Here is a 27,090-nt window from a genome sequence, read left to right on the forward strand (position 1 = left end):
GCTGTGAGCGGGGCGGGCCGGCGGGGAGCTCCCGCTGTTGCCTAGCGCCGCCGCCTTCCCCTCCTCGCCTCACACCGGCGCCGGGCCTGCGCTGCGCGGCCGCGCCACCATGAAGGCCATCGTCCAGCGGGTGGCCCAGGCCAGCGTCACAGGTCAGTGTGCCGCCACCGGGAGGGTCACCGGAGCCGGGGGAAGGGGGAGGCGGGGGCGGGCGGAGCGTGGCGGAGCCACGCTCCGCCCGCCCCCGCCTCCCCCTTCCCCCGGGCCGGGCCTCCCTTCCCCGCCGCGGCCCCTCAGCGCCTTCGCCTCAGTGCCGTCCCCTCACGTTGTCTCTGTGTGTGCGTGGGGGCATCTCCCTCCCTTTTTCCCACAGCTGGCGTGCGTGGGCAGTCGTCCTCCCCCCCTCACAACACCCCTCGTCCCCCTGCGTGGGTCGGCTTGCTTTGCTTGTGTTGCCGGTGTGTGCCGGCCATGCTGGCCCGGTCGCCTCCTCGCGTCGCTTGCAGGTGTTGGCAAGTGCCTTCCCAGTTGCTTTTACCCGCGTGTTATCTGTATAATCCGAGTGGCCTCCTTGCATGGCCGGCATGCATTGCAAGGGTTGGCGGGGTGGCTGCGTTCACCCGCTTGCGTGTCTTGACCCTAGAATTGTAGTCTCCTTGCATTGCTTGCCTTGTGTTGGCAGGGCTGGCCTGAGTACAGCCGTGCATTGGTTGTGTGTGTTGGCAGTGCGGTTGCAGTCACCGTATGGCTTGCATGTATCAGGCACTGTAATCAGACTTGCCTTCTTGCATTGCTTTTGTGTTTTGGCAGTGCTGTCCTAGCTGCTATTACTTGTGGCTTGCACGTGCTGTCTATAATGGGAGTCTCCTCCTTGCATTGCTTGCATGGGCTGGCAAGCCAGTTGCATTCACCTCCTTGAGTGGCTTGCATGCATTGACACTAGAGTCGCAGTCGTTTTGCATTGCTTGGTTGTGTTGGCAGGGCTGTCCTGATTACTGCCATGCATTGTTTTGTGTATATTGGCCATGCCATCCCAATTGCCTTGTCCTGTGGATTGCATATGCCACCACTACAATCGCAGTAATCTTGCATTGCTTGCATGTGTTGGCAGTGCAGTTGTGATCGCTTTCTTCTATGGCTTGCATGTGCAGGGCACTGCAATAAGAGTTGCCTCTCTGCATTGCTTCCGTGTGTCAGCAGTGCTGTCCCAGTTGCCAGGGATGTAGTTTGCATGTGTCAACACTATAATCAGAGTTGCTTCCTTGCATTGCTGTCATGTGTTGGCAGTGGAGTTGTAGTCACCTCCTTGCATTGCTTGCGTGTGTTGGTACTACAGTCACAGCCATCTCCTTCTATTGTTTGTGTGTGTTGGCAGCGCCATCCCAGTTGTCTTTGCCCATGGCTTGTGTGTGTTGTCTCTCTAATGAGAGTTGCCTCCTTGCATTGCTTGCATGTGTTGGCACTATAATAGCAGTAATCTCCTTACATTGCTTGCTTATGTTGGCAGGGCTGTCCCAATTACTGTTGCGCGTTGCTTGTGTGTGTCAACGGAGCCATCCCAGTTGCCTCCTCACATGGCTCGCACGTGCTGGCTCTATGGTCACAGTTGCCTCTTTGCATTGCTTGTGTGTGTCAGCAGTGCAGTTGCGATCACCTTCTCCCATGGCTTGAATGCGTTGGCACTACAATCAGAGCTGCCTCCTTGCGTTGCTCGCATGCGTTGGCAGTGCAGCTGCAGTTGCCTCCTTGCATGACTTGCCTGTGCTGCCACTAGAATTGCAGTCATCTCCTTGCATTGCTTGTGTGTGTTGGCAGTACCATCCCAGATGCCTTCTCCTGTGACTCTCATGTGTCGGCATGACAATCGCAGTCACCTCCTTGCATTGCAAGTATGTTGGCAGTGCAGCCCGACTCACCTTTTTGCATCGCTTGTGTGAGTTGGCAGTGCTGTCCCAGTCGCCACCGTGCATTGCTTGCATGGGTCAAGGCAGCCAGTGATAGCCCTGGTGCTTGCTTAAGCTGCTGGAAGGAATGGTGCGTCCCTGCTGTTGGAACTGGTTGGACCTTCTGTGTTCAAGATGCTTAAAATCCCTGTGAAGTTTGCATGTGAGGCAGTAAGTGTGCCTGCTCTGGGGCCCAGGGCCAAGGTGGTGTGCAGCAGGGTAGCCTGCACGTTAAATAAATGGCTTCTGCTTGTATGTGGATGGTCAGTAAGCATTGGAAGAGCATGCCTGTGAATAAGTAAGGAGCACAGCTTTAGTGCACAGCTGTTACTGGGGGTACAATAGTGGTCAGACACAGTCAGCACCAAGATCGTGGCTGACATTGCCACATTTCTGGGTAGAATTTAAACTGCTGTTTCTGGCTGTTAAAGAGTTTGAGATGTCCCTCTGTGAAGGAGATAGTGCTGTGCTTAGCAGGAGGATAGATTTCTGATCTGGAGGGCTCATACCCAGATTGGATGGAAAGGAAGAGTTTTTGGGAGGAGTTTTGTCCACTGGTTTGCTTCTTGCCCACTGGAAATAGTCCAGCTCTGGCCACAGGTGCTTTCAGCTTTCACTGGGGGGCTGCTCTCCTTGCATTTTACAGGAAGTTTGGGGCTTTTTTTCACAGTTGTATGAGCCTGGATCTATTTTTAATGGCTGAGTAGCTAGCGCCTATTTCAGTTTTAAGACCTCATTTAAATCTTACTACAGTCATCTCAGGCTTAACCATGTTAAGATGATTTAAATTAAATTAAGATAATTTAAAACTTAGGAAAACACAGTGAATCTGTGATGGTTTGTGTTTTATTATAAATGTCATTAAAGAGGTTGTGTTCCCAACTAGGAGGGTAGAATTTGCAGGTTGTTAAAAGTCTTGTTTCAAAAAATTCATGAGGACTATATCAAGTAGAAATCACCTTTTCACTACTTATGCAAAGTATGCAGGGAGTGGGGGAGTAGAGAAATTGAGTGTACTTATTGATATCAGGCAGGTGGATAATTTTTACAAGGATTTGAGAGAGTTCTGCCACCTCTCTGGTTAGCACTGCTGATCCAGTTATAATAAAAAAATCTTCGTATGTTGTTTTTAAACACTGGAGTAAGCATCTTGAGCTAGTCCCTCACAAATAAGTCCCAACAGTGGGAAGACTTTTGAAAGAGGGCGTCTGTGTGATCTTTACTCTTTAACAAACTTAAGACGGAGAAGAAGAGTTTAGAGTGATGTTTGCTTTCATGGTTGTGCAGTCAGTACTTACTTGTGTCATAAAACGAGACAGTGCATTTAGCTTACCTTTCTTTTTTCCCCCCTTCCCCAGTGGGTGGTGAGCAAATAAGTTCAATAGGACGAGGCCTCTGTGTGCTGCTGGGCATTTCTTTGGAAGATACGCAAAGAGAGCTGGAGCACATGTAAGTCACGTATTTCTTTTTGCCTTGTACTCTTATTTGTGCATTTCTGACACTGGATCAGTGACACCTGTGCAGTAGCCAGAGAAATGGGGCACTCCCATTGGGGAACTCAGGTTGCCTGTTAGTTCTTCTTCAGATTTTATCTTGAAGGTTTCTTAGTTAGAGTTTTCTTTTTATGTTCCGTTGAGAAAAACCTGTTTCCATTCCCTGTCTATGTGCTTTTTTTAATCAAGAAGAGACTCAAAATGGAAGAATCGACATGTTGGGTTTTTCTGATCTCCCTTTTTAAAAGGTCTTCCCTTTTTACTGTATGAATTTATGCCAAAAAAACGTTCTTCAAGGATGGGTTGTATCAGAAACCTCAAACTCTCATTTTAGCTTGCAAATGAGATATTTTGTTCTTTCAAAAGGCTGGATAGTCTTGTCAGTTGCTTTTCTGTAGAAGTGAATAAGTTTTGGCAGCCTGGAGGGCTGGCCCTGGCCATCTATTCCATGGCCACAAAATACTGTGATTCAGCCAGCAAACATATGCAAGAGAGAGTTCTCCAGTGTTGTCCTCTGTCTGCTTCGGTCTGTTCGTTGTTCTAGGGCTGACCCCAGTTCTTATGAAGGCAAAGAAGAAACAGGTAATAGAGCTAACTGATGTCAAGAAGAGGAAAGGCTCAAGCAGTGAAGAGAGAAGAATGTGAGTGAGGGCGAAAACAACCCATAGCAGATTTGGAAGAGAAAGTAGAGAGTGGGGATGTGAACTAAAGGTCACCAAAGATCTCACATAAACATGTGAAACTTGTAGAGAATTGCAGCAAAGCTGAAGGTGTTTTTATTATGACATGCTCCATTGGCTTGCCTTACTGTTTGCCTCCTCAGTGTGTAATATTTGCTGTATCGTTGTTTCTCATTCCTACCTTGGTGAATGTGAAAAATGCTTCTGAATATTGCAAGCAGGCAGTCCGTAGCAACTGTGCTCTGAACACCATGTTGTTTGGATGACTGACGCAGGAAAGGCAGGAAGCCAGCATCTGAAAAAAAGGAATGAAAGAAATCAGCTTAACCAGGCTCTTCAAGTCCTATTAAAGGAAACTTTAGTAATCCTGTAAATGAAACAGCAAACATCTTTATCATTAAAACACAGCAGTGACGATGATTTAAGCCTATATGCTGGGTCCTTCCAAGGCTTTTAACCATCCATTTCATTCAAGAGTCAATTCCATTTGTCTTTGTCAAGGATGTTTTTTTGTCACTGTGCCTCAGGGGGGTTGGACTAGATGACCTTTAAAGATCCCTTACAACCCAAACTATTCCATGTTTCTATACTTCTATTCCATGACTGTAACAAAGTTTCAGCTTTATTTTATACTGACTCACCTCTGGTGCAGCGTGGTGTAGCGTAAAATGTCTGGCTGATGGCTGCAATTGAAATAACTTGTGCTTGATACACTGTCTTGTTTATAGATACTGCAGATTTGTAGAAGCTAAAAGAAGAAACTAAAGACAGGAGAGTGGCATGCATGCAGTCTTGTTGTCAATCAAAGTCCAGCCGTAGACTGGGTTGCATGTCTGCCTGCTGCTTTTTAGGATTCATTTGTGAAAGTCTCCTTGTCCTCTCTGACTATCCAAACCAGTCAGTTGTGCCCCACAGATCCAAAAATCGCCTTAATACAAACACAAACAAGACTCAGTCACCACTTTGCTGCCACCTGAAGTTGTGCACTGTTCCCTGCCTTCCTCCTCTCATCCGTGGCCAGCAGCTCGAGGGAGGCGATTCTGCCCCTCTACTTCTCTCTGAATGGACCCCACCTGGAGTACTGCATCCATCTCTGGAGCCCTCAGCACAGAAAAGACATCGACCCGTTGGAGTGGGTCCAGAGGAGGGCCACAGAAATGATCAGCGGGCTGGAGCACCTCTGCTATGAAGACAGGCTGTGAGATTTGGGGTTGTTCAGCCTGGAGAAGAGAAGGCTTTGTGAGACCTTATGGCGGACTTTCAATATTTAAAGGGGGCTTATAAGAAAGATGGGGACAGACTTTTTATTAGGGCCTGTTGCGATAGAATGAGGGGTAATGGTTTTAAAGTAAAAGAGGGTAGATTTAGACTAGACATAAGGAAGACGTTCCTTACTCTGAGAGTGGTGAGACACTGGAACAGGTTGCCCAGAGAGGTGGTAGATGGCCCATCCCTGGAAACATTCAAGGTCAGGTTGGACAGGGCTCTGAACAACCTTATCTAGTTGAAGATGTCCCTGCTCGTTGCAGGGGGAGTGGACTAGGTGATCTTTGGAGATCCCTTCCAACCCAAACTGTTCTGTGATTCTGTGATTCTATGATAGTGATGAAAAAGTGCTGTCCTTATCTGGCTTGTGGGGCTGGGTTTGGAAAGAGTGCTAGGAGGTGACAAGGCTGGAGGAATATATGTGAATTGTGTTTGGAAACAACCGTAGTTTAGGATGATCTCATTTCATACTGAGTGTGATTTCCCAGTGCAGTGGGAGGATTAAAATTCCCAAAGCTATTCACATGTTAAATAATGATGTGACACATAAAATCAGATAGTAAAGAGTAAGCTTTCTTACTTCCTATGCCATCTTTATGTCACCCTGTAACTTGCAGCTATTCTGTCCTGATCTCATGCACTGTAAAATGATGATGTTAATTAATGGTCTGACAATGTTATGGGTAAGGGCTTTCTTGGTTATGGCTCTGCCTGATGTGACGAGATTCCTGTGGTTTATGAAGGAAGGGACAAAGGGATATCTTGTTATGTTGAGGCAGAATAAATATGCATCTGCCTTCCCTTTTATCTCATCCTGTGTGGTAGGCATTAACTTGTACCTGTTGATCCTGCATGGGACAATTTAGGAATTATCTTTATCTCCTCCTAGGGTTCGAAAGATATTGAACTTGAGAGTATTTGAAGATGAAAGTGGGAAGCACTGGTCCAAAAGCGTGATGGATAAACAGTATGAAGTGTTGTGTGTGAGCCAATTTACTCTCCAGTGCATCCTGAAAGGAAACAAGCCCGACTACCACATGGCAATGCCCACAGAGCAGGCGGAGTGTTTTTATAACAACTTCCTAGAGCAGCTAAGAAAAGCCTACAAACCAGAGCTTATTAAAGGTAAGGGCAAAAGGTTGGTAAGGTCCTTGATGTGACCGGTGAACCTTGTTTGTGTGTGCTCTTCCTTAATTGTTACTTTCTTTATTCTGTGATTTTCTGTCTGTGTGGCAAAGGAACTCTCTTTACACGGCAGTAGAGGAGGGGATGTTATGGTATTTTCACTAGCAGCCCAGCAGGGTGATTGGTCCCATCTTTGTCTAGCCAAGCCATTTCCTGGTGTTCCTCTGGAATAGTTTGACATGTAGATGTTCTTGTATTGTTATTGGCTGTACAATGGGAGCAATGACTCTGACAACTTAACCCAGAGAGGCTGCAGCCATGAGAACAAACTCTGGGGTTAGACTCCTTCAAAGTCTGTATGTTTTGTGCTGTGTAGCCAGATTAATCCAGGAGGAACATTTTTTCTAAGGCATATGTGGTTAGTCAGGCTCGAAGGCGTCGCCAGTGTGTGATGGACAGTGTATCTCCATCTGTCACTTTAGCTTTACATTCTGCTAAATGGTAATGATGACAGTGGGAGGTGTAATGTGCTACTTGAGAAAAGCGTTTGATTTAGACTACCTTTTTGCAAGTCTATGCCATACATGCAAAGTTTTCTCTTTACCAGAAAATGCCTAGCTTCCCTTCGCGTTTGTGCTCTATCCACCCTTAATCTCTTCTGTTTGCTTTTCTGTTTGCTTTCTTGCCATTCTCATATTTAGGCTTGATTTTTTGATACACTTGTCCAGAAGACAAGTGTCTAGAAAAGACTGTTTTTTAAATGAGGGCTATTAATAGATAACAGTCAGCCTTACTTTCCTTATGAGGAAAAAAAGGAGAAAAAAGACAGAAAACTGGTAGCTGGAGAAAGATTTAGAGGCTAATCTCTATAATGACTGTAGATGAACATAATTATCTCAGTGCTTTCCAGGGAGGCACAGTGAAATGCACACATAACATGTCCATCTTGTGTCAGTTTTCCAGTAGCTTGATATGTTCTTCCAGTTAATATTTGCTGATGATAAAGAAGGCACTTCTGATACCCCTTCCCTGAATTCTTTTTGGTCTGTAACATAGAACACTTCTGTTCTAATGAATTTGGAGTATGTGGTTTTTTGAATCTCACGACTAAGTTAGGACCCATTTCTGTGCCTCTGAAACTGGTAACAGAACTTCCTGGGAAGTCAATAGGAATAAGATTTGCTCTGGTAAGATTTGATCGAGTTGTACCCTTATATCCTGGTAAACTAAAAGCAAGTATGGACTTTCTTCTTTCACTTCTCCTTGTGTGTTGTGGCCTTCACTCTCTGTCTTGATTGTGGATTTAGTCTTCTGAGGCAGTAAGGTTTAGCATGGCAGTGTGAAACATCTCACTCCCTTCATAGCAATATCTGAGGAAATATGAGAGAACTGTTCCACAAGGAGGAGTTTAGTTCAGGTTAAGGTTTGGTACACGTTGAAAGCAGAATTATTGTCTCTGATTAATTCCCTTTGTGAGTGTTGTCACATTCCTAAATGCTCTTATCTGGAGCAAGATTACCTCCATGGGGTTAAGCTTAGAAGTAACTTCTGAATAAAACCAGTGTGAAGTTTCTAGGTCATGAGGCTTGAGATATGTCCAAAAAATATTCTGGAAGTAAATTATATCTCCTTTTCAAGTCTTTACATCTCAGATGTGGCTTGTCTGTCTCACCTAAGATAAAGATCATCTTTGCCCCCAAGGCAGGCATGCATGCCAGATTCTTAAGGAAAAGGAATTCAAGGAGATGGGTGTCCAGCAGAATAAATTTGTCACTTTAATTATAGTTGAGGATCCTATTTTATTGCAGAGGATGTTGCAAGGACGTGACTTGATCAGTCAAGAAGTCTTAAAGCGGGGAAGGGTCCTTACTATATTGAAGAACATTGTGGTATAAAAAGCAGGAAAAGAAATAGTATTTAAGGGCAAGTTGCTAGTGTCTCCCATGGACAATACACGGTCATGTGATAAATTTATCCAAAGTTGCTGGGGTAACAAGCAACATCAAAGGAGAGTGGTTTCTTTCTTCTCCTTTCCCTCTGACTGAAAAATGAAAATCAATCCAGACAGATTTTTGGGATAGAGAGATGGAAGAGATGATGTCTTCAGTTTCTTTGCAGGCCTGTGCAGAAGAGGGATTTGTCTGCATCAGAGTTTGAAAAGTTGCATTCAAGTGCAGAACAATCAGCTCCTTTGAAGCCTGTCTGTCCGAGCGCCGCAGAGGCGGTTTGTTCCACCGTTTTGCTCTTAGGTGAATGCAAAATGCAGTGGTGCCACAGATGTCAGTCTGTTTGAGAGGAGGCAGGCTTGTCTCTCAACTTACCTTTTCAGGAAACTATAAAACACAAATGAAAAATGCCTTCTCTGAAAGGTTATACGAATTGCCATATACTGATACTATGGTAGACACTGGAACAAGGGAAGGAAGGCAGAAGCATCTTTTTGAGGCAGGCAGCCAACACTGAGGGAGATTCTGCTGAAGAGGCATCTCTTCCTAAGGAGGAATTAGGCATTTAAGGATTTAAGAAGAAATTGTGGAAGTAGGTTTTTGCTTTCCCTTGTTCTTTCAGGCAAGACCAGACCCTGAAGCTGCAGAGAAAAAAGTTGTGTTACAGTGAGGTCACTTCTTGAAAAGAGCTATGAGGACAAATGGACCACTAGAACCCTTTGGTTTTGTTGTATAAGGGACCTGCCAACACAAAAATCCATAAGTTTCCCATGAGGAAGGCACATACTGTGCAGGGACCATCGTCCCTGAAACTACATTAATTTGTGATAAGGGAGGTTGGCAGCTGCTTCTGACAACATCACCTTTGCAGTATGTTTGATAGCTTGAAGATGAGGGGGTGTGGTGGTCCACAGGGTTAAGACCAATAAAGGGATTTTGGAATGTGAGAAGAAATTTTCCCTGGCTTGTTAAATCCTTTGAGAGAATGAGGTTGCTGAGACTGAAACCTGCACTGCCTTTCATATAGTGGTGGTTGCAAGGCGCTGGGACCCTTCCTGTCTTTGAAAGGAAGGTCTGGAAGAGAGAGGCTATAGAGGAGGGTAGTATTAACAGACATTTCTGTTTTAAATACTGTTTCCATTAGCTCTAAATCTTAAACTTTCTGAGCTATGATTCACCTTGACCTGGGGTGACCTTGTGTCAAAAGACTGGAAGTGTAAGTATGGGGAGAATGGGAGGGAGCCGTTACAGAAAGATGTCCCTTGACAGTAGTTCTGATGCTGAAACAAGATAGAAAGAGCTTGTGGCATTGGAGTGCCTTGAGTGTTCTGATAAAGGTAGGGGGTTATTTGACCACTTTATCAGCCTTTGAAAAGAGGGACCTGTGAAGTTTACTTTTTTTTTTTTAGGTCCATACCTGTATGGGAAGTGCGAAGGCAGTCATTTTCTGTGAGTAAAGTACAGCAGAGGGATGATGTGATATGTAAAGAGCTATTTGAAAAGATATGCTCCCACTAATAAAGGTTAAGATGGTGTTTTTTGTTTTTGCTGGTATTTGTTCTCTAAGAGACTCTTACACATTATGGTAGCTAGACTTCAAATGTGCAGATAAAGCTAACCACACGTAGCAAGCATTCTTCCAACATTTATTTCTCAACTGAGAGTCATTTATAGGCATCTCTGAAAACATGTGCCTGCATGATTCACCAGTGAAACCATAAGCTACAGGTTTAGGGAAAAACTACCTGGATTTTCCCTGCAGGTTCTCATCTATCATGGGTGGCAAAGGGTTTGAAAACTGTGCTGGAAAATTATAATCACTAGGTTTTTGATTGTTCTGACATCTTTTCTCAGTGGGACCCTTTACATGTTCCAGCCTCCTGCAAATTTATAAAATGAGAACAAGTTGTTTTGATTTTTTTTTTACTTGCTTTGTAATATTTTTGTCTTATTTTTTTCTTCTGCACTGTTAGCTAGCATTCAGAATACAGTGACCCTTTCCTGAAATACTGACAGCTTCATGGTATGTGTGTTTACCCGATTTACTCAATCAAGTCAGCTGCACCTTGTTAAAGCAGTAACTGTTGATGTGCCTGTAACTTCTGATGTGCCATTCTTTGATGCCACCATAGCCTCAGTTGTCACCTCCCTCCAGATGGTACTGACCCTACAGTGGAGTTGTCAGATGGGAAAAAGTTTTCACTCCTGCTGTAGTAGTTCTTCATAGGTTATGTGATGCAAAACTCATCTGCACACACAAAGGAGCACAGGGGCAGGCAGGAGAATGCAAATTCTGGACTCAGAGGATCGCAGACCCTGTCCAGGCCCCTCTCAGGGCTGTCCTGGGGCTCAGGTGTGATGCCCATCCTGGTGAGTCAACAGGAGTGGCTCTCCAGAGCACCTTTTGGATTGAGGTGGGTCACCACCTAGGGATACAGGACAGATGCAGGAGAAGAGCATTTCACGGTCTCACAAGACTTGTTATGGGATGTTTAGATGAGGAAGAAAAGGCAGGGAAAGGGGTGGATCTAGGTGGTTTGGGGAGGAACAAGCATGGGAAAATAAAAGGATATGGGTATGAGAAGGGCCGGCCACATGTAAGCCAGTACACTTGTGGCTATGCCCTGCACCTGATCAGCATTGTCTTCTTACTAAAGTCCATTTCTAACTATTTTCCTGGGTGGGGGACCCACTGTTTCATGTGCATGTGTGTGAATGGGGGTCTGAGTGCAGGAACTGGAGTCAGACCATGGGTCTGAGGCCCGTGCTGTGAGTGAGCAAATAGCCAGCAAGATGAGGTGGCGAGGAGCTACAGTGGCCAGAGCTGGGTCTGGGTGTGTGTCTCTGAGGGTGAGACCACAGGAGAAACTGGCTTTCGGAGGGACTAGGGGAGTCCTGGCCAGCTGCTGTAGAGATGGGGGTCTCTATGGAAGAGACCTGTGTGCCTGCGTGTCTCTAAGGCTAAGATGGGGGGGGGCCAGCAAACTGCCGGAGAGCTGGCAGGAGATGTGTGTGTGTGTGTGTGTGTGTGCATGCGTGCGAGGGGGTCTGTACCAGCAGCAGGAGCAGGGCTGCAGGCCTCAGGGACTTGTATACCCAGGTGCCAGCGTCTGGGGAGGCTAAGATCCATGGGCAGCTACTGGGCAGACTGAGTGTCTAAGCCCAGCTTCTGGAGCGGTCCGTGTTGTATACATGTACGTGTTTCCCCCCAGTGGACCTTCATCCTAATCAGCCAGTGGGCAGTTCAAGGTGAGGCTGTAGGTGCTGTTTGTGCGCCTGGGAGAGCTGAGCATGCCTGTGTTGGTATCTGTGCAGCTGGCTGTGTGGGTATATGTATGTGTGTGCATAGCATACCTGTGTTTGCGTGTGTGTGCCTACCAGGAATACATGCTCAGCCTTGCTACTGTTTGTACCTGGGAGTGTGCAGCTGTGGCAGCCATGCCTTTGTCGGGTTCCTGGATTCAGCACCCATAAAGTTTCTCAGCCCATGTGAAACATTGAAGAAAGTCAGTTTGATGAAAGGAGCCTGTATAGAGACAGCGAGCTGTGACACTGGGCAGGTGTTCTCTTCTGCCACCTCCTCTGTGGGGCAGAAAGTCTGAGGAGTGCAGCTGGTAAAATTGTTCAGTAAATCACATTCATTTTCATAAAAATACTTTCTCGAATCATGCTCTTGCCCGCTTCCCATTGGCGTTTCTGTTGCTGTGACTCTTCAGTGATCAGTCCAGGAACCTTTTCCTTGGCCGCCGGACCATTACCAGCAAACTCCTGTGCAGTGCTATCGTTTTTGGCTTTGCCAGAGCTTGTATCTCTAGCTCATGGGGTGGGTTGTAGCATACCGCCTTTGGAAAAGGAGTTGGGCAGCATCTGTTATGATATGGACCATATGTGTTGGACAGGCCTGAACATGCATTTTGTTTTTCCTTTTTCTTTTAAGCAAATGCTAGTCACAGGATGTGACTGGAAAAGACTGAAAACTCTTCCAGAGCTATTTGTCCCCAGTAGCCTGTTTTTGAAGAATCAGGACAGTTTGTTTTGACCTTTGTTCAGTCAGGGGCATCACATGTTGCCGTGGAAAGCTGCTGTGTAGCTATACAAAACCTCGTGTAAATATTCCCAGTGGGTGGTTGCTCCACTGAAGTTTCAGCCTGTGGCTTTCAACATGTTCTTGCTCACTGACCGAGGTGGTGCTGAAAGCAGTTTTGGTCGTGTTGCTGAGCAGGGTCCAGGCCTGCCTTCCCAGTAGGAGAGACTGTTCCAGTCTTTAGCTATCTGCTGTCTGCGTGCTGTAGTACACCTATTTCTCTTCCATGCATTTGTATTGGTATGCTAATGTCTGCTCTTCTTGCTGTCCCTACAGGAGGGTCTAGAAAGGCTACTCAAGTGTGCACGACAGGAGAAGAGAACATGTGGGAGTGAGCAGTCAAATAGACTCAGCCAGGGGTGGGATGAGTTTGAGGAGTAGAAAGCTGGACTAGAAAAAATGGAGCAAGGAATTTGCAGAAAGAAAAATGAGATATGAGAAGAGAGCATGCAAAGGGATGGCTTTTGTAGACTATGCAGGATAAAAATATCATGGGTGTGTTGTGGTGGAAACTTCTCAAATGCTTACCAAAAATGTGGTCTGTGCCTCAGCTGGTGTGCTAATAAATGCCATTGATGACAAATGACATAGACATTTCTGATTTCAGAAGTGTATTCCTATGAAGTAGGCAGGGTTAACAGGGGAGACACTGGTTTTTTCCGCCTTTTTTGCCAAACTTTGTCGAAGAACGGCCTAGGTTGCAAACAGGAATGTAGAAATTGCTGTTGCAGTTTGGGACTGAGCTGCACCCCAGTGTCCCCTGCTCTAGAGTATTCAATGTCCCATGCTTCAGAGCAGGCTTTGGGTCTTTTTATCTTTTGCCTATATTTAAGATTTCTTCAAAACATCAACTGGTTAGCTGGACTGGATCCCTAGGCTTAGCTGTTGCTACATCTTTTAAAATTTCATCTCTGGTCTGTGAGAACTATCCTGCCTATCCTGAACTGTGAGCACCTTGATTATCTGTAGACTTCATTTGTTTTGTGGACATTTCTGTACTTAGCTGCATAATTATAATCTCTGAATATCAGACCACATAGCTGGGTGCACGTAGACTGTGTTTCTTAGTAGCTTTCTGCAGTTTGTTAGTTGGTTGTCCTTTTATGTATTCTTTTTTTTTTTTTTTTTTTAGTAGCACATTTGGTAGAGATTTTGGTATGTGTTATCCTTCCAAGAGCCCTCAGCACTTCTTGTCCCTTCACTTTTCAGACGGCAAGTTTGGTGCCTACATGCAGGTACACATCCAGAATGATGGTCCTGTAACAATAGAACTGGAGTCCCCAGCTGCCACTGTTGACCCTAAACAGGTAAGTGAGCCAGAAGGTCTGTTTGGAAAGGGTGGATGTATAGGCTGTGCCTTGTCTGCAAATTTGTAGCATTCCTGTTATGAGCAGTGTACATTTCCTTAGGCATCAAGACCTTGTACTTCCTGTGCAGCCTCTGAAAATTGAAATAATTGCATTGTTTTCTTCAGTTCCCTGGTCTGTTGATAGCTGCCTGCTGTCCTGGTAAAGGTCACAGAACCACAGAGTGATAAGGGTTGGAAGGGGCCTCTGGAGATCATCTGGTCCAACCCCCCTGCCAGAGCAGGGTCACCTAGAGCAGGGTGCACAGGAGCCACAAGGGCACATTGCTGGCTCATGGTCATCCTGTTGCCCACCAGGACTCCCAGGTCTCTTTCCACAGAGCTGCTCTCCAGCAGGTCAGCCCCCAACCTGTACTGGTGCAGGGGGTTATTCCTCCCCAGGTGCAGCACCCTACACTTGCCCTTATTGAATTTCATAAGGTTTCTCTCTGCCCAACTCTCCAACCTGTCCAGGTCTCTCTGTATGGTGGCACAGCCTTCCGGTGTGCCAGCCACCCCTCCCCTTATGATATAGACTTGTTAAGGCTGAGATTTAGTTGTGGTACTTAAGGCAATATTGACCCTCTGCTTTTGCCGCTCCAGCTCTTTGTGAAATAGGAAAAGACATGTTACCTTCATGCCACTGAGCAATGTTTACTGCACAAATTCTCCATGCTCTTGCATGGCTCTGTCTCAGTTGCAGGTGGCTGTATCCTTTGTATAGAGGCATTTACTGTAGCCTGCAGTTGAGGGCGTTAGTGGCAGGATGGATGGCAGCATCGTGTCCTGCTGCCTCTTAGTATGAGATGGTGGTGCCTGTGGTGTCTTGGTCTCTAGGACAAAGCTGGTGACCAGTCTGTTTTGCTCAAGCAGTTTAGTGTGAATAATTGGTGTAAGGGTGGGTGGATCACTGGAGGATGGCACGGTGTAGTCTCTGACTGAAATGGAGACCACTGAGAGAGCTTTTACCCCAGCTGTCCTGTCCTACGTGTAAGTATAAAATAACCCAAGAGGAATCACCAGGGCGTGCTGGATTTTGCAAGTTTCCCTCTCTTTCTTGGGGAACATTGTCTGTTTAAGGGTTTTGCCCTCACAGTTGCCTGCTTTTCCCATCTGACAACACCTTCCTGGTGGCCATAATGTGGACTGTAGACTGGGAAGGATGCTGATTTTCAGACTTTGTCTGGCATGAATTCCCTGTTTAATGTGAATGATTCTGTTCAATCTCGCCTGCTGATTGCCTTCCTTTCCTCCTTAAACTTCATTCTTCATCAGCAAAGATGAGGCTTCTCGGGCAGGATGTGCTTAGAGCACTGTCATTTGTCCTAAGGTAAGGTTACACCAAGTATCTTCTTACTGAGTCTGTGCCTGGACCCTGTGAAAAGGAGGACAGACAGAGTCCTATGTGCTATCTGAGTGGGTTCCAGACAGTCCTTATATGAGAATAAGAGTAACATAAATTTTCTTACCTTCTTTCTGCAATGTGCTGTTCACACGCATTTCGTAGCCACCCTCAGTTCTAGCTCATTGCAAGTCCTCATGTGTGGGATTCTTGCTTCTCACAGAAATGGAGGAGCTATAGCAGTGGCACAGACACCGAAAAAGCAGTCCAGCTGTGTGCACTTTAGATGCACAAAGATTTTAATCTATGCCACTTTTCAAAGAACCCCATTTACTTGAAAATTGGCAGCTCTTTTAAGTGTTACTGGGTGTCTTTTTCAGCTCATATGGGGACCTTAACACACACTGGTGGAGGCATTGCTGTTTCTGACACTCTTAAGCATTCTTTGCTGGTACTATTTGACATGTGTGCCATCATCTGTCACCCATCATAGAAGACGTGAGATGCGGAAGAACCAATTTGGATTTGTCATTCTCTTCTCTCTTCCCTGCCCATTGCATTTTTTTTTTTTGCTCTCATAGTCTGTCGATTTGCTTGTAGCATGGGAGCTAAGGGTTAGCGATGGTGTAGTTTTTATCTTTTTGCTTTCTGCTTTAGGAAGAAGAGATAAATAAACGATCCTGCAGTGTTTAATGTGATGTTAACAGAAAGAGATTAGACAAATAATTGCTGATGAATAGCTCTTTTATGTCAGTGGATGTGACAGTGAAATACCTCTTTTTTTGGAGTGATTGTCTGTGGTTGTAAATGGTAATCTGATTTTTATAATTCCTTAGCAATGTAATTAGTAAAATACATTTGGATTAACTAATCCAAATGTATGTTTATAATCCTTGTGCTAGAGAGGAAGTAAATCACTTATGGAATTAATAAAAAAATTCATAAAAAAAGAAGTCCTCCTCATACAACAAATAGATATGTGTGTGTATATGTATGTATCTAAAATGTGTGCGTGTGTGTATATATATATATATAAAAGAGAGAATATGCCAACTGTTTTTGAATGCCTAGTAAGCAGGGGAAGCTACTACAGTTCAATTTGTTGTGAACTGTTCAGTTCCATTGTCATCTGTTTTAATAGTAAGCAAACAAAAGTATGAAGTAAATCAGAAGATTCTTACAACAGCAGTAATTAGTGATTGCTGGGCCTTTTCTGAAGACTTGTGATTGTTTTGGAATTTGGACGTGAATGGAATGATAGAAAAAGAAAAAAATAGCTGGTGTTTAATTAAGCTCTTAAAGCATCTTTTTGGTAAGTCTGAGGTACAAGAAATTTTGCTTGAAAGGCAAAATAAAGTCACAGATTAGAAACTGGATAAGAAATATGAAAACAAAAAGGCATAAAATGGAAGAAGGTCAATAAACACATGCAGTGATTCTGTTCTGAGTTCAATAATAGTGACTACATTTCTTTGAGAGTAAGGGTAGATCAAGTATTTCTCTTCACTCTTGGCTATGATGCAGGAAACAAAAGGATTTTTCATAATGTTCTAGTACAAATCACAAGCATTGTAGTTTCCAGCCTTAACAATAAAGCAATTTGGGATAATTTCTTTTGAACTTACACGCATCCATGTGGATAATTACAAAGGTCAGCACTAAGAGTGCAGCAAATTTCTGTACTATCTTGAAGTTTGTTGTGATCATTGCTGAGACTAGGTTAGCTGTGCCCAGAATACTTTGTATGTTTATATCATGTTTTGGGGGAGGTTAGGGAGATGTACTTTGTATTTTTTCGTAGGAATTTCTAGCTAGTAGAAGCAGCCAGACAGAAATGGAGCAGGAAGAGGTTTTAGAGGGTGCCTGGGGAGGTGACATGGTGACAACTCAAAAAAATCCCCTTGAACTTTGAAAGCATTATGGATAATCATGGAATTCAGTTTGGAAATATTCTGTGCATTTTTACTACTTCTGCTAGGGAAAGTGGTGTAGCAGTTTCAGTGTTTAATGCATATATTCTACTTAGATGCCGAACTGATCTCTGTGGGTCTGTTTGTTCCATGACTGTCCAGAATGAAATAAACCACATTGTATTTTAAAACATATTTTGGAACTGGACGCTGTAGTGGGAGGGATAAGAAGAATGAAAGCATTGGAGCAGATCTTTGTTACTGAACCTGCCTCTATCAGTACTGTAAAGCAGCATGCACACGCTTGGTATATATGAGGAGTAAATAATAATGTAGACCCCTTGGAAATGTCAGTGTTTTGAACGAGAGAGGAACTTCTCAACACTGACATTTAAGTAACCTACATTTTTAAATGGCAGGGGGATCTCGATTACAGAAAATCCATTAAAGGAATTCCACATAAATATTCTATCATTTATGCCTTAAAAACTTCTCGTAACTGTGTAGCCAAAAGTGATTTCTCTGCTGAATGTGGAGAAAACCCAAATCTAGTATTTTAACTTTTCTGTCACTTTTCAGTTAGAACATTTTAACATGATGTAGCTGAAGGTGTTTTCAGTTCCCCAAGTATGGAGTTGGTTCAGCATTTTCATTTTAGGGAGGGATGGAGATTGTCGTGGAATTGTGTGATCAGTAGTACAGTCCTGATGCAGCTTGTGTCAAATGTTTTATGATATTAAACTATGATAAATGACTGTAGAGTGAGGGCCTCTGTCTGCAGCATATGGATTTTTCCTGTTGTCTTTGAATTTGCTTTTTGTCACCTAGTTTTTCTTCCTTCCCGTGTGAACATACAATCTACAGTCTTCTACTTGTCACTGTCAGCTGACATATTTTGTTGCCAGCTTTGTGTTGCCAACTTTGATATTTCTCTTCTTCCAGTTGCAGTTTTTGAGCTTACTTTGAAGAAACAAATAAATACCCTATGAGTTCATTTTCTTATAGTGAAAGTTTTCTTGAGGAAAATGAATGAAAGGGAGTTCAACTGGTTATCTGTATCACTGGTGATAAAGAAAACAAGTTGGGGAAAACAAGCGGGGAAGCCGTGCAGCTGCTAGACTGCTTGGCTTGGGAATTTTTCCAAGACCCTGGGCAGCAAGGTAGACCAGGCTAACTGATGAAGGGCTGGTAGCACTTTTCTTGCCCCAGGCTTTGGGCCTGTGTAGTGTAACTTAATTGTGTGCTGCTCATGTTTCTTCTAGGAACAAAATGAAGTGTATAATTCCTTGCATGAGGTGCTCATTGGCCAAAAGGATTGTGTTCTCTTCTCAAAGAGAAAAAAAGCTCCTAATAACACTTTGATCATAAGGCTAAGGTATAGATATGCGGAAAGGAAAAAGTCAGATGATCTGCCATCTCCCTAACAGATTGTGAAGACTAGCCGCCTTCTGTCGCAATCTTTCTGTTGATTTATTTTTGCAGTAGACCTCTGATAATCATTTTATCTCAGTGCTGTCATTGGCTTAGTGGCATTAACATTAAACTGCTAGATTTGTAATGCCCTACAGCAGTTTGAAGGATTGGTCTCTTCCTGAAATGTAACCTGTCCTTAAAGTTCTTGTGATTTATTTTAATTTTTTTTTAATTTGAAATTGTAGCAGCTTGGTACACCACTACTGAAATTTAAAATATACATCTGCAGATCTTCTTGTGGTTTGAGGTTCCAGAAACATGAACACTGCCACTGATTTTCTGGCAGACTGCTAACAAAATAATTTTCTTGTTGGTGTCATTCACTTCTTCCTGGTGTTATTCATGGCTATCGCAAAAGGAAAAGCTGTCTCTAGAGCAGCAATCAGCCTCTGTGTACACAGTGATCACAGAGAAAAAGGAAAACAGAGGATATGTTTCTGTATGCAAGAAGGTAGAACTTCAAGGAAGGCTGACACTAAGGCATTTCTGAATGTGGGAAATTAACTTCAGCAAAACAACCAACCTGGAGCATTATTACCATTTTCAAGTGGGAGACTTGGTATGCCAGTTTGTTTTCATGTTTTTGCTATGGCAAATTGATTGCAAAAGTGATGTGGCATAGTATTACAGCTGACATAATGGCAGACATTTCTGCCTTGGTGAAACCTTCTTTCACAGTGCTTTGCACTGTAATTATTAAATTTTAAAAATTTCATGTCTGTCATGTACTATTAAATTGCATCAGGCTAGAATTTGTCAAAGAAGCTGTCAACCCGAATGTAAATTTTGACCTTTTGCAAAACTATTACTCTATACGTTGGTCAGTCTGTTGGGGATGAAGCAGCATCCACATAGTTTGAGATTATTAGTTCATTGGTAGTGTCTCAGCAATGTAAAATACCTGTATATTACAGTGTGAGAAAAGAAAAGTTGCTTTCTGTTGACTGAGGACTCTTGCACTCTTGTGGTCTCGAGGGAGATGGTCTTAAACACTTAAGATGTTTCAGGACTTTTCTGACTTCTTTCATGCTTCAGAAATTCAGCAGTTGGGTCAGACCGGGTATTGATCCCCAAAGCACAGCTTTTGGATGCTGGCAAGGGACCATTAAGGACTACTTCTGAACAGCCTGTGGGTTTTGGTTCTGGCCAAATTTGTAACATGAAGTGATTCCAGGGTACTGTGGCTTGAGATAAAAGGATTGATGTGTACAGGTTTACATTATTTTCTGTGTGAGTTTTTGGGCTTCGTTACTACTGTTAGATCTATAGTTAGACTGCCTTAACAGATTGAGGGGCACTTATTCTAATCCTGTGCACGAATTTTTGCCTATATGCAGCATGTCATAGCTTAATGTGCAGGGTGTCTGGTCTTGTGATATAAATGTGAATATTTCAGCACTTGTGCAGATGTAACTGCTACATGCTGCTAACCAGCCCTGCATTAAATCTTAGGCAGAGACAGTACTTTTGCCATGAGACAGTGCTGCTTCTGCTGTAAGATGTCCACACTTCGAATCTTTAGGAGTCTTTCAAGATGTCTCAGGAAAGAATGAATTTTGGTTTATAGATGTAATGCTGAGTTAGACACTTTCTGTACAGGTGCACTGTCTCTACAGCTAGCCAGCAAACGTCATAAGGCAGTAGCCAGAAACAGCTCATTATATTTCTGCAGATGAGATGATGAGTATGGAACACACTCTGTGCTTATATGGAAAGCATTAAAGATATGTTTCATTGAACCGGACCTGTGTGTCTGAAGTTTTATTCATTTTAATACCAAAAAGTTAACTGTTGTAACTTTTTTCAGCTCACGGTCAGGTCTTTTGTGGTGGAGTGTACTCCTATAACACATCCTGTACTCCTATAACACATCTATTTGAATTACTCAAGCACCTTAGAGCACAGAAATGAAAAAATCTGGGGATGTGTAATTCTTTTGTTGCCTGCGTAGTAACAATAAGACTGTATATTTTGAGTACAAAGAAATGCATTTTAATCTTTATGTCTGAACTTTTGTTCATAGACTGATCACGGTGTATGCACAGGTGGGAGAGCATGCGTATGTGTGTTTATGTCCACAGGTACACAGAAATCCTTATCTATTTCAGTATTATTTGAGTTTTAGATGGATGAAACAGTTCATAAATGAACTTCAGCTTTAATTTGTTATAATTAAAAAAAAGGTAAATCCAGTTTATATGAGATTTGGATTAATACAGTTTATCAAATTATCCTCTCCCCTAATCTAAATGAACTTGCGTCATTTTGCTTTGAGCTGGGTGAATGCTGCTGTCAGATCATGCCAGCCTAGAAGTTGTTCTTAATATTCCAAGGTTATTCCAGCTCCTGTTTTTTCTCCATCTGCTAGAGATGTTGGCCTATGAGGAAGAGATGTAGTTGAGTAGTCATGAGTAGTAGAGCTCTGGGTCCGCTACAGAGCTACGTGTGAAGATGGATCTGGTTTTATCTCTGTGTATCTGCTGTTTTGTTTGCCCTCTGCGCTACATTGTTCTCAAACTAATTAGTTACAGAATTAGGTAACTTATGAGGTCCTTTATGATAAATATGCATGTCATAACTTCTGAGACCATCTGTTGCATACTGTTTACTCTAGGATGTGAATGCTTGCTACTCCGATTTCAACAGAAAATATGGTCCCTTTGTACATCGGACTATATGTGTGTTTATATATATATTTACAAAATTGTATATATAACTATACATACTTCAGAAGTCTTAAGAGAGAATTCTATTTGCCCCCAAGACCATGTTGGAAAATGGCCAGTAGAGGCATGTAATACGACATGCCATCATGTATTGAGCCATTTCTGCCTCTATATGTAAATTATATATGAACACAAATATGCATTATGGATGTGTATTCTGTGTTGCATAACACAAAGTTCACAGTGTGATACCATACTGTTTTTCATGTTTTGAAAATCCAGGGTTAGCTTTATTGGGTTAGCTCACAGCCTTCACAAAGATAAAGGTAACTCAATTTAAACTATTGGTGTCACGTGTCTTAGGCTTTTTCTTCTTTCAAGTAATAAGAAACACTTGTTAGAGAAGAGACAATATCATGTCATTCTGTAATCATGTTATTTACAGAAACAACGAAGTTTCATGGAGTTATAAGTTACAGAACTATGAGGTAACAGAAATTTTTTTCAGCATCATTATTGTCGAAAAAGGGTCACTGCTCGGATCCTCGATGCTGCAGTAAAAGAAGGGGGTACAGGTCGCAACAGCTGTGTATAGGTTTGTTGCAGCAGGTTTGACTGTGGTTTGGCTTGGTGATGGGGGTTCTTGTGTTGAGGGGTACTTTGCAGTTACTGACTGCTAGGTTGAGGGCCGGTGAGGAATGATGAATATGCACTGTCTTCTCACGTAGTTATTTAAATGTGTACGAATCTATATTTTGAAACCTAGGAACTATGCTTTCAGGTCTCTGCAGCCTGCAGTTAATGTAGTGTGCCTTCCCTCTGCCGCTACATTTTTGTACCATCAAGATCATTGAAACCCCAGTTCTGATTTCAGCAGCTGGATGACCCCAGTACCATTTGCAAATATAAAACTCAACTCCATAGAGACCGTGGGAGTACCATTAGTTAAGGTTGAGTACCTTTAATATTAAGGACTCACAAACTTTTGTTTCCCTTCCTGCAGATGCACTCGCTTTCTCAATTTCCTTTAACATTCATTTGCTGTGTAAATAGGCTTGTTGGCAGAAGAGTAGTGTGCATGTTATCTGACATGTGAGTTAAAATATTGCCTGTGTCATGCCAACACGTTTGTTACATACATGCGTCTGACTTGAGGACTGGGTCATGCTAGACAAACAAATAATTGTACTCTGTCATTTCACATAATAAAAATAAACTACTTTTAGTTGTGAAATAGCCAGCTAAGAATATTCTGTGTCAGAATAAAGTGCGTGTGTACAGGTGTTCAGGGAGGGTGTATATGTGGGAAAAGGTACAAGGGGATATTATGCATCCTCCCAAGGCTCTGCAGTCTGCATTCTTAGCTCTTACCGACTTGGAGCTCAGATTTGCGTCTTTGTATGCGTGTTCTGTAAGCCTGTCTAATTTATGATTGACACACATAATCTATCTTATTTGATTCTATGAAGATTTCACCTCAGAAGAGATCTTCTGGCCAGGAAATGATGATTTATGACTAGTATGCTTTATCTTGGGGGAAATGTGAAAGCATTGGGAAAATCTGTAGATTACAGAAACAAACCAACCTTATAAACTACAGAAAGTGTAGTGACTTAAGTAGCTATCACTTGTAGTGTCCCCAGAACCTAGTGCAACCTGCTTGTCTGAAAAATGGGAAAGACATGTAGAAGTGACAGCTATGTGCAACTTAAGTTTGACTCTTTTAATAGCATTGAAAGCATTTCTGCTGAGACATGGCAAGGCACTGTTAGCCGAGGGTTTTGTCCAAGCTGATTTGAAATGGTTATTCTGTGTGTTGTTAAGGTTTATCCATGTCTTTCTTTGAATAAAGAATAAAATAAATTTGTTCTTGGGATACATCTGTTGTCAGCAACTTTGAAACTACAAAACTGCCACTTAACACCCAAAACAGAAGAGGAGTTTGGTGGAATCCAGCTCCCCCTTTTGGTCCTTGTGTTGTATTATTTTCCATGTTGGCAGATTGTGTTGGGCGGAAAAGGAGCTCTGAAAAGTAGAGGGTAGTCCTTTGACCGTGCACGCTTCTCTTATACTTAGAGGGGAGATCATGTTAGCAGATGATAATTCAGCGTCTTCTCCAAATACCTGAAAATCTAGGCCTTGGTGTTTTTTTTCTTGTCTGTTTTATTGACATATATATTGGTGGTGTGAATATGAATTGCAAGTTTTCAACAAATGCTTACATTTATGATTTTTTAGAAACATTCTTCTGAAATGGTTTTGTTCCATTAAGTGTTCTCTCACTCTCCTTACTTTGTGAATAGCTGACAAAACTTGAAAAACAGCAACAAAGAAAAGAGAAGACCAGAACCAAGGTGCCCTCTGAGTCAAGTAGAGAAAGAAATGCCCCCCGTAACAAGGAAGACCCCAGCGCAAGCAGTGGAGCAGAAGGAGATGTGTCTTCAGAAAGAGAGCCCTAGCTCATCCAAAGCAGGCCTCAGGTTTGGCTTTTCCACTCCTCTGTAAAGCTGTGTCCTCCTGCTTGGCAGTCTCTAACCCTGGGTGCTTTGATGAAGCAGCGCATACAGAGAGTTGCATTAGACGTGCTGAACAGTGAAATGCTGATAATCTTGCTGGTGGGTAACCTCCGCTTCTGTCTGCAGTCGGCACATCAGAATGTAGAAGTGGGTGAAAATCTCTTCCCAGCTGTGTGCTTGGCTGGAGGTGTGTGTCTGTGAGTCTGGCCCATCCATGACTGTTTCCAGGTTGACGTAGAAAATCTAAAATTTTGGTCTTTCAGCACAACAGTGACTTAACTCGGAATCCTGCTTTGTATTCTTCAGAGTGGAGATAGATGGTTGTTTTTCTCTCTCTGCCTTTACCTAGCAGGCAGGTCACTCTGGAACAGCCCCCACCGTTTGTGATATCCAGATAACACATAGTCCCCAGCAATGGAAGTGAAAAACATTTTAGAAGCTGGAGACAGGCCAGAAATGCAACTTCCTAGGACGGTTCCTACCTCTCCCTCCTCAGTTTCTTCTTTTCCAGAATGACTTGATAAGAGTCTATTTTATACACCTTCACGGTCTAATTAGAGAACATTAGGCCAGGCATTGAGAGCCAGACTTGCTGCTTGAATTCAGTGAGAGAACTGGGGTTTCTTCTCCCTTCAGGCACTTGACCTGCCGGATGTGCTTGGACCTGAGTGAATTGAATTAAGCTCTCTGAATATAGACCTGAGTCCTTTTTCATAGATTATCTACATTTGTAGATATGTATTTATCATACTCTTCCAGCCATCTTTAAGTCTTGAGAACACAGCTTTCGTTGCCTTCCGTGCCCCCAACTCCCCAAAAAAGCTACATTGCTGATTTTGAACTTTGAAACATGCCCAGGCTCTCAAGAAAGCATTATTTCCCTCATCTGCACGCTGAAGTCCTGGACTGGCTGTGCAGTTTAATTATTAACAGCTTTGCAAAGTTAAGGTCTAACTTTTCTCTTGTTTTCCCATCCCTAGAGTTCAGGCTGGCTTGTGATCTATACAATTCAATATCACGCATTGCTCAGAAACTTGCTTTTTAAAAAAAACAAATTTAAAAAACCCATGAATTTTCCCAGTAGTCAGACATTGGGGGTTGGTTTCTGTTTTACAGAAGTTACTATTATCTATGCAGTACTAATATAAAGGAATTTGCATAAGGCATTGAATAGATTTCTGGAAATACTGAAATTTTGTTTTGGATTGGCCTGGAAAGGAGATCAAAGAAATTCTCAAGTCCGTGGGCTTTTTTTCACTGGCCTCACGGAGAGAAGCTTCAAGACTGGTGTGAAATGGTTCTGTGGGTTGTCATATCATACAACAGCTGGAATCACATGAGTTCTGCTCTCTTTGGCTTTATGTTCAGTGCACCTTCCTGTTTTAATATTGGAGACGAGTAGGCACATTGGGAAGGAGAACATATTCTTGGAAAATAAAGTGAGGATGTGCTATTTTTCAGCAACTGTTGGCCTTGCTGCTATAGGAATATAGCAGGATGTACAGGAATATAAGGTTTCCCCCACTGTTGCTGGGTTGTGTGTTGAAATAAGAACATTTTAGAGAGCAGGAGTTTGCAGGCCTTCTAGAGTGCTTTGGTCAGTCTGACCTATCCAATAGCATTTGAAATTCTAGGGAGCTGAACATTTCTAGGGAGCTGAAAATTGCTAAAATGTGATATACCAATAACCTATCATTAATTTTCATGCTGTGACAATTAAGGTACTTGTCCTATGGGAGCTGAAGGCATCATATTCTATTTCTACTCTACTTGTAGTAATGTTCCTGTCTGTTTGCCTTCCACAGTTTCTTGTACTGGATTCTTGAAGAGAGACCCAACAGACATTCACCTCAGCACCACTCTTCAACAGCTTTGGAAAAGAATGGAAAATGGGAAAACAGATCTAAGACATTAGAAACCTGTATCATTCTGTATTGAAACAACCAAAGCAATGCTATCAGATTCAGTTGTTGATGTGTAGTACCAGTAGTAAAAAGGACTCATAACATTTTTGTGTATGTGTTTTCACATGACTGCTGAGTAAAGGGTGACTGTAGGCAGATTGTAGCAGACCTTTCAGTACATAAGCTCCATTTCAAAAACGAATCAGGGTTTTTCCTTAAACTTACACTTGAATTCTGAAAATTATCCAAGCAGGCTTGTATTTTGATTCTCACTCTATGGTGTCACGTGCTACCTGTTTCCATGGCAGCGTGTAGATCTGTGTATATTTTGGTATATTGTTCAGCTGCTATGTAACACCAAGTTAGGCAGTCCAGTCCTTCTGCATGGATTAAGTTATTAAAAGGAAAGATCAGCCGCTAGTCGTTTATCATGTGGAACACATCTGTCTTGTAAACTTTTTTAAAAACAGAAAAGACTTTATTAAACAAATGATGCTAGCTGAGTGCCTGTTGGTGTTTGTGTGTTGCATTCCCTAAGGTACAGTGATGTATTCGAGAATGTGAGTGACAGAGCAAAAGTTACAAGCCAAGAAGCATCTACTAACGTAACTCACCCACCTCTCCTTTGGAAGTCAGATTGCTGTTCTGAAATCTTTGCTCTTTTCAACACATCAAAGTCCTTTAGGTACTTCATGGTGACTATCAAAATGCCGCAGCAGCTGACTGTATCATGCGCCTGCTGTCAGATTCATCAGAGGCAGAACAGCATTTGGAAGCTGCCAGCAAACACAAGAGCTGAGAAGCAGCTGCAGAACTGCTGTCCTGTGGGTGTTAAAGCCAAGGATGTTTCAGGGGAAATGAAAGACTGCAAATCGTGACACCTTTGACTTCTTTCAGAGGTGGCGGTGGTACCTTTTATACGGGGTACTCTCCAGGCCTGCCTTGGCCTCATGGTCTTCACTAGCCATCTGCCATGGCCACCATCAGAGCCAGGATGCTTATTGCACAACTGTCTTTACCTGATTATAGGGCTAACTCTCTGATGATAGTTGTTCTTAATCCAAATGCGTATTTTATTTACAGTACTGCAGACCATATAACCACTGCGGTTTTTCTTTTTAAACTTTTATCTTGTAGCTTTTTGCTTCTGTTTGTTTAGTAAAGTATCAGTCAAACCAAGACAGGAGAGTTTCAGAACTGCACCCTGACATGGCTTCTTAAAATACATGAAGCTCAAGTAAAGATTTGGCAAGCCACACACCTGACATTTATCAAGAATGGTGAGTAGCCAGGTTAGGTTGAAATGTTAACACTTAGTCTTGCCTTTAAGAATTTACATCATTTTTCATCTGGCCATTACATTAATTGAGTTTGCCTGGGTCACATCTTTGTCACAA

General features: G+C 43.0%; 1 protein-coding gene across 1 annotated transcript; it reads left to right on the forward strand.

Moving 5' to 3' along the window:
• DTD1 (D-aminoacyl-tRNA deacylase 1) lies at nt 1-26,193 on the forward strand. The gene is made up of 6 exons (XM_063328063.1): nt 1-152; nt 3,302-3,392; nt 6,272-6,507; nt 13,747-13,844; nt 23,577-23,753; nt 25,595-26,193. Exons 1-5 carry the CDS (start codon nt 110-112, stop codon nt 23,730-23,732), a joined length of 624 nt encoding a protein of 207 aa, XP_063184133.1. The 5' UTR covers nt 1-109; the 3' UTR covers nt 23,733-23,753; nt 25,595-26,193.
• The last annotated feature ends 897 nt before the right edge of the window (nt 26,194-27,090 follow it).

The sequence above is a fragment of the Chroicocephalus ridibundus genome, chromosome 3, assembly GCF_963924245.1.
Source record: "Chroicocephalus ridibundus chromosome 3, bChrRid1.1, whole genome shotgun sequence".
In the NCBI taxonomy this organism is placed as follows: Eukaryota; Metazoa; Chordata; class Aves; order Charadriiformes; family Laridae; genus Chroicocephalus; species Chroicocephalus ridibundus.

What these genes read in the sequence shown, in the direction of transcription:
- DTD1 (XM_063328063.1), top strand. Translation starts at nt 110, where the DNA reads ATGAAGGCCATCGTCCAGCGGGTGGCCCAGGCCAGCGTCACAG. An exon ending in CAAAGAGAGCTGGAGCACAT is followed by an intron (nt 3,393 to 6,271) that starts GTAAGTCACGTA and finishes ATCTCCTCCTAG; the next exon opens with GGTTCGAAAGATATTGAACT. An exon ending in CCACTGTTGACCCTAAACAG is followed by an intron (nt 13,845 to 23,576) that starts GTAAGTGAGCCA and finishes CTTTGTGAATAG; the next exon opens with CTGACAAAACTTGAAAAACA.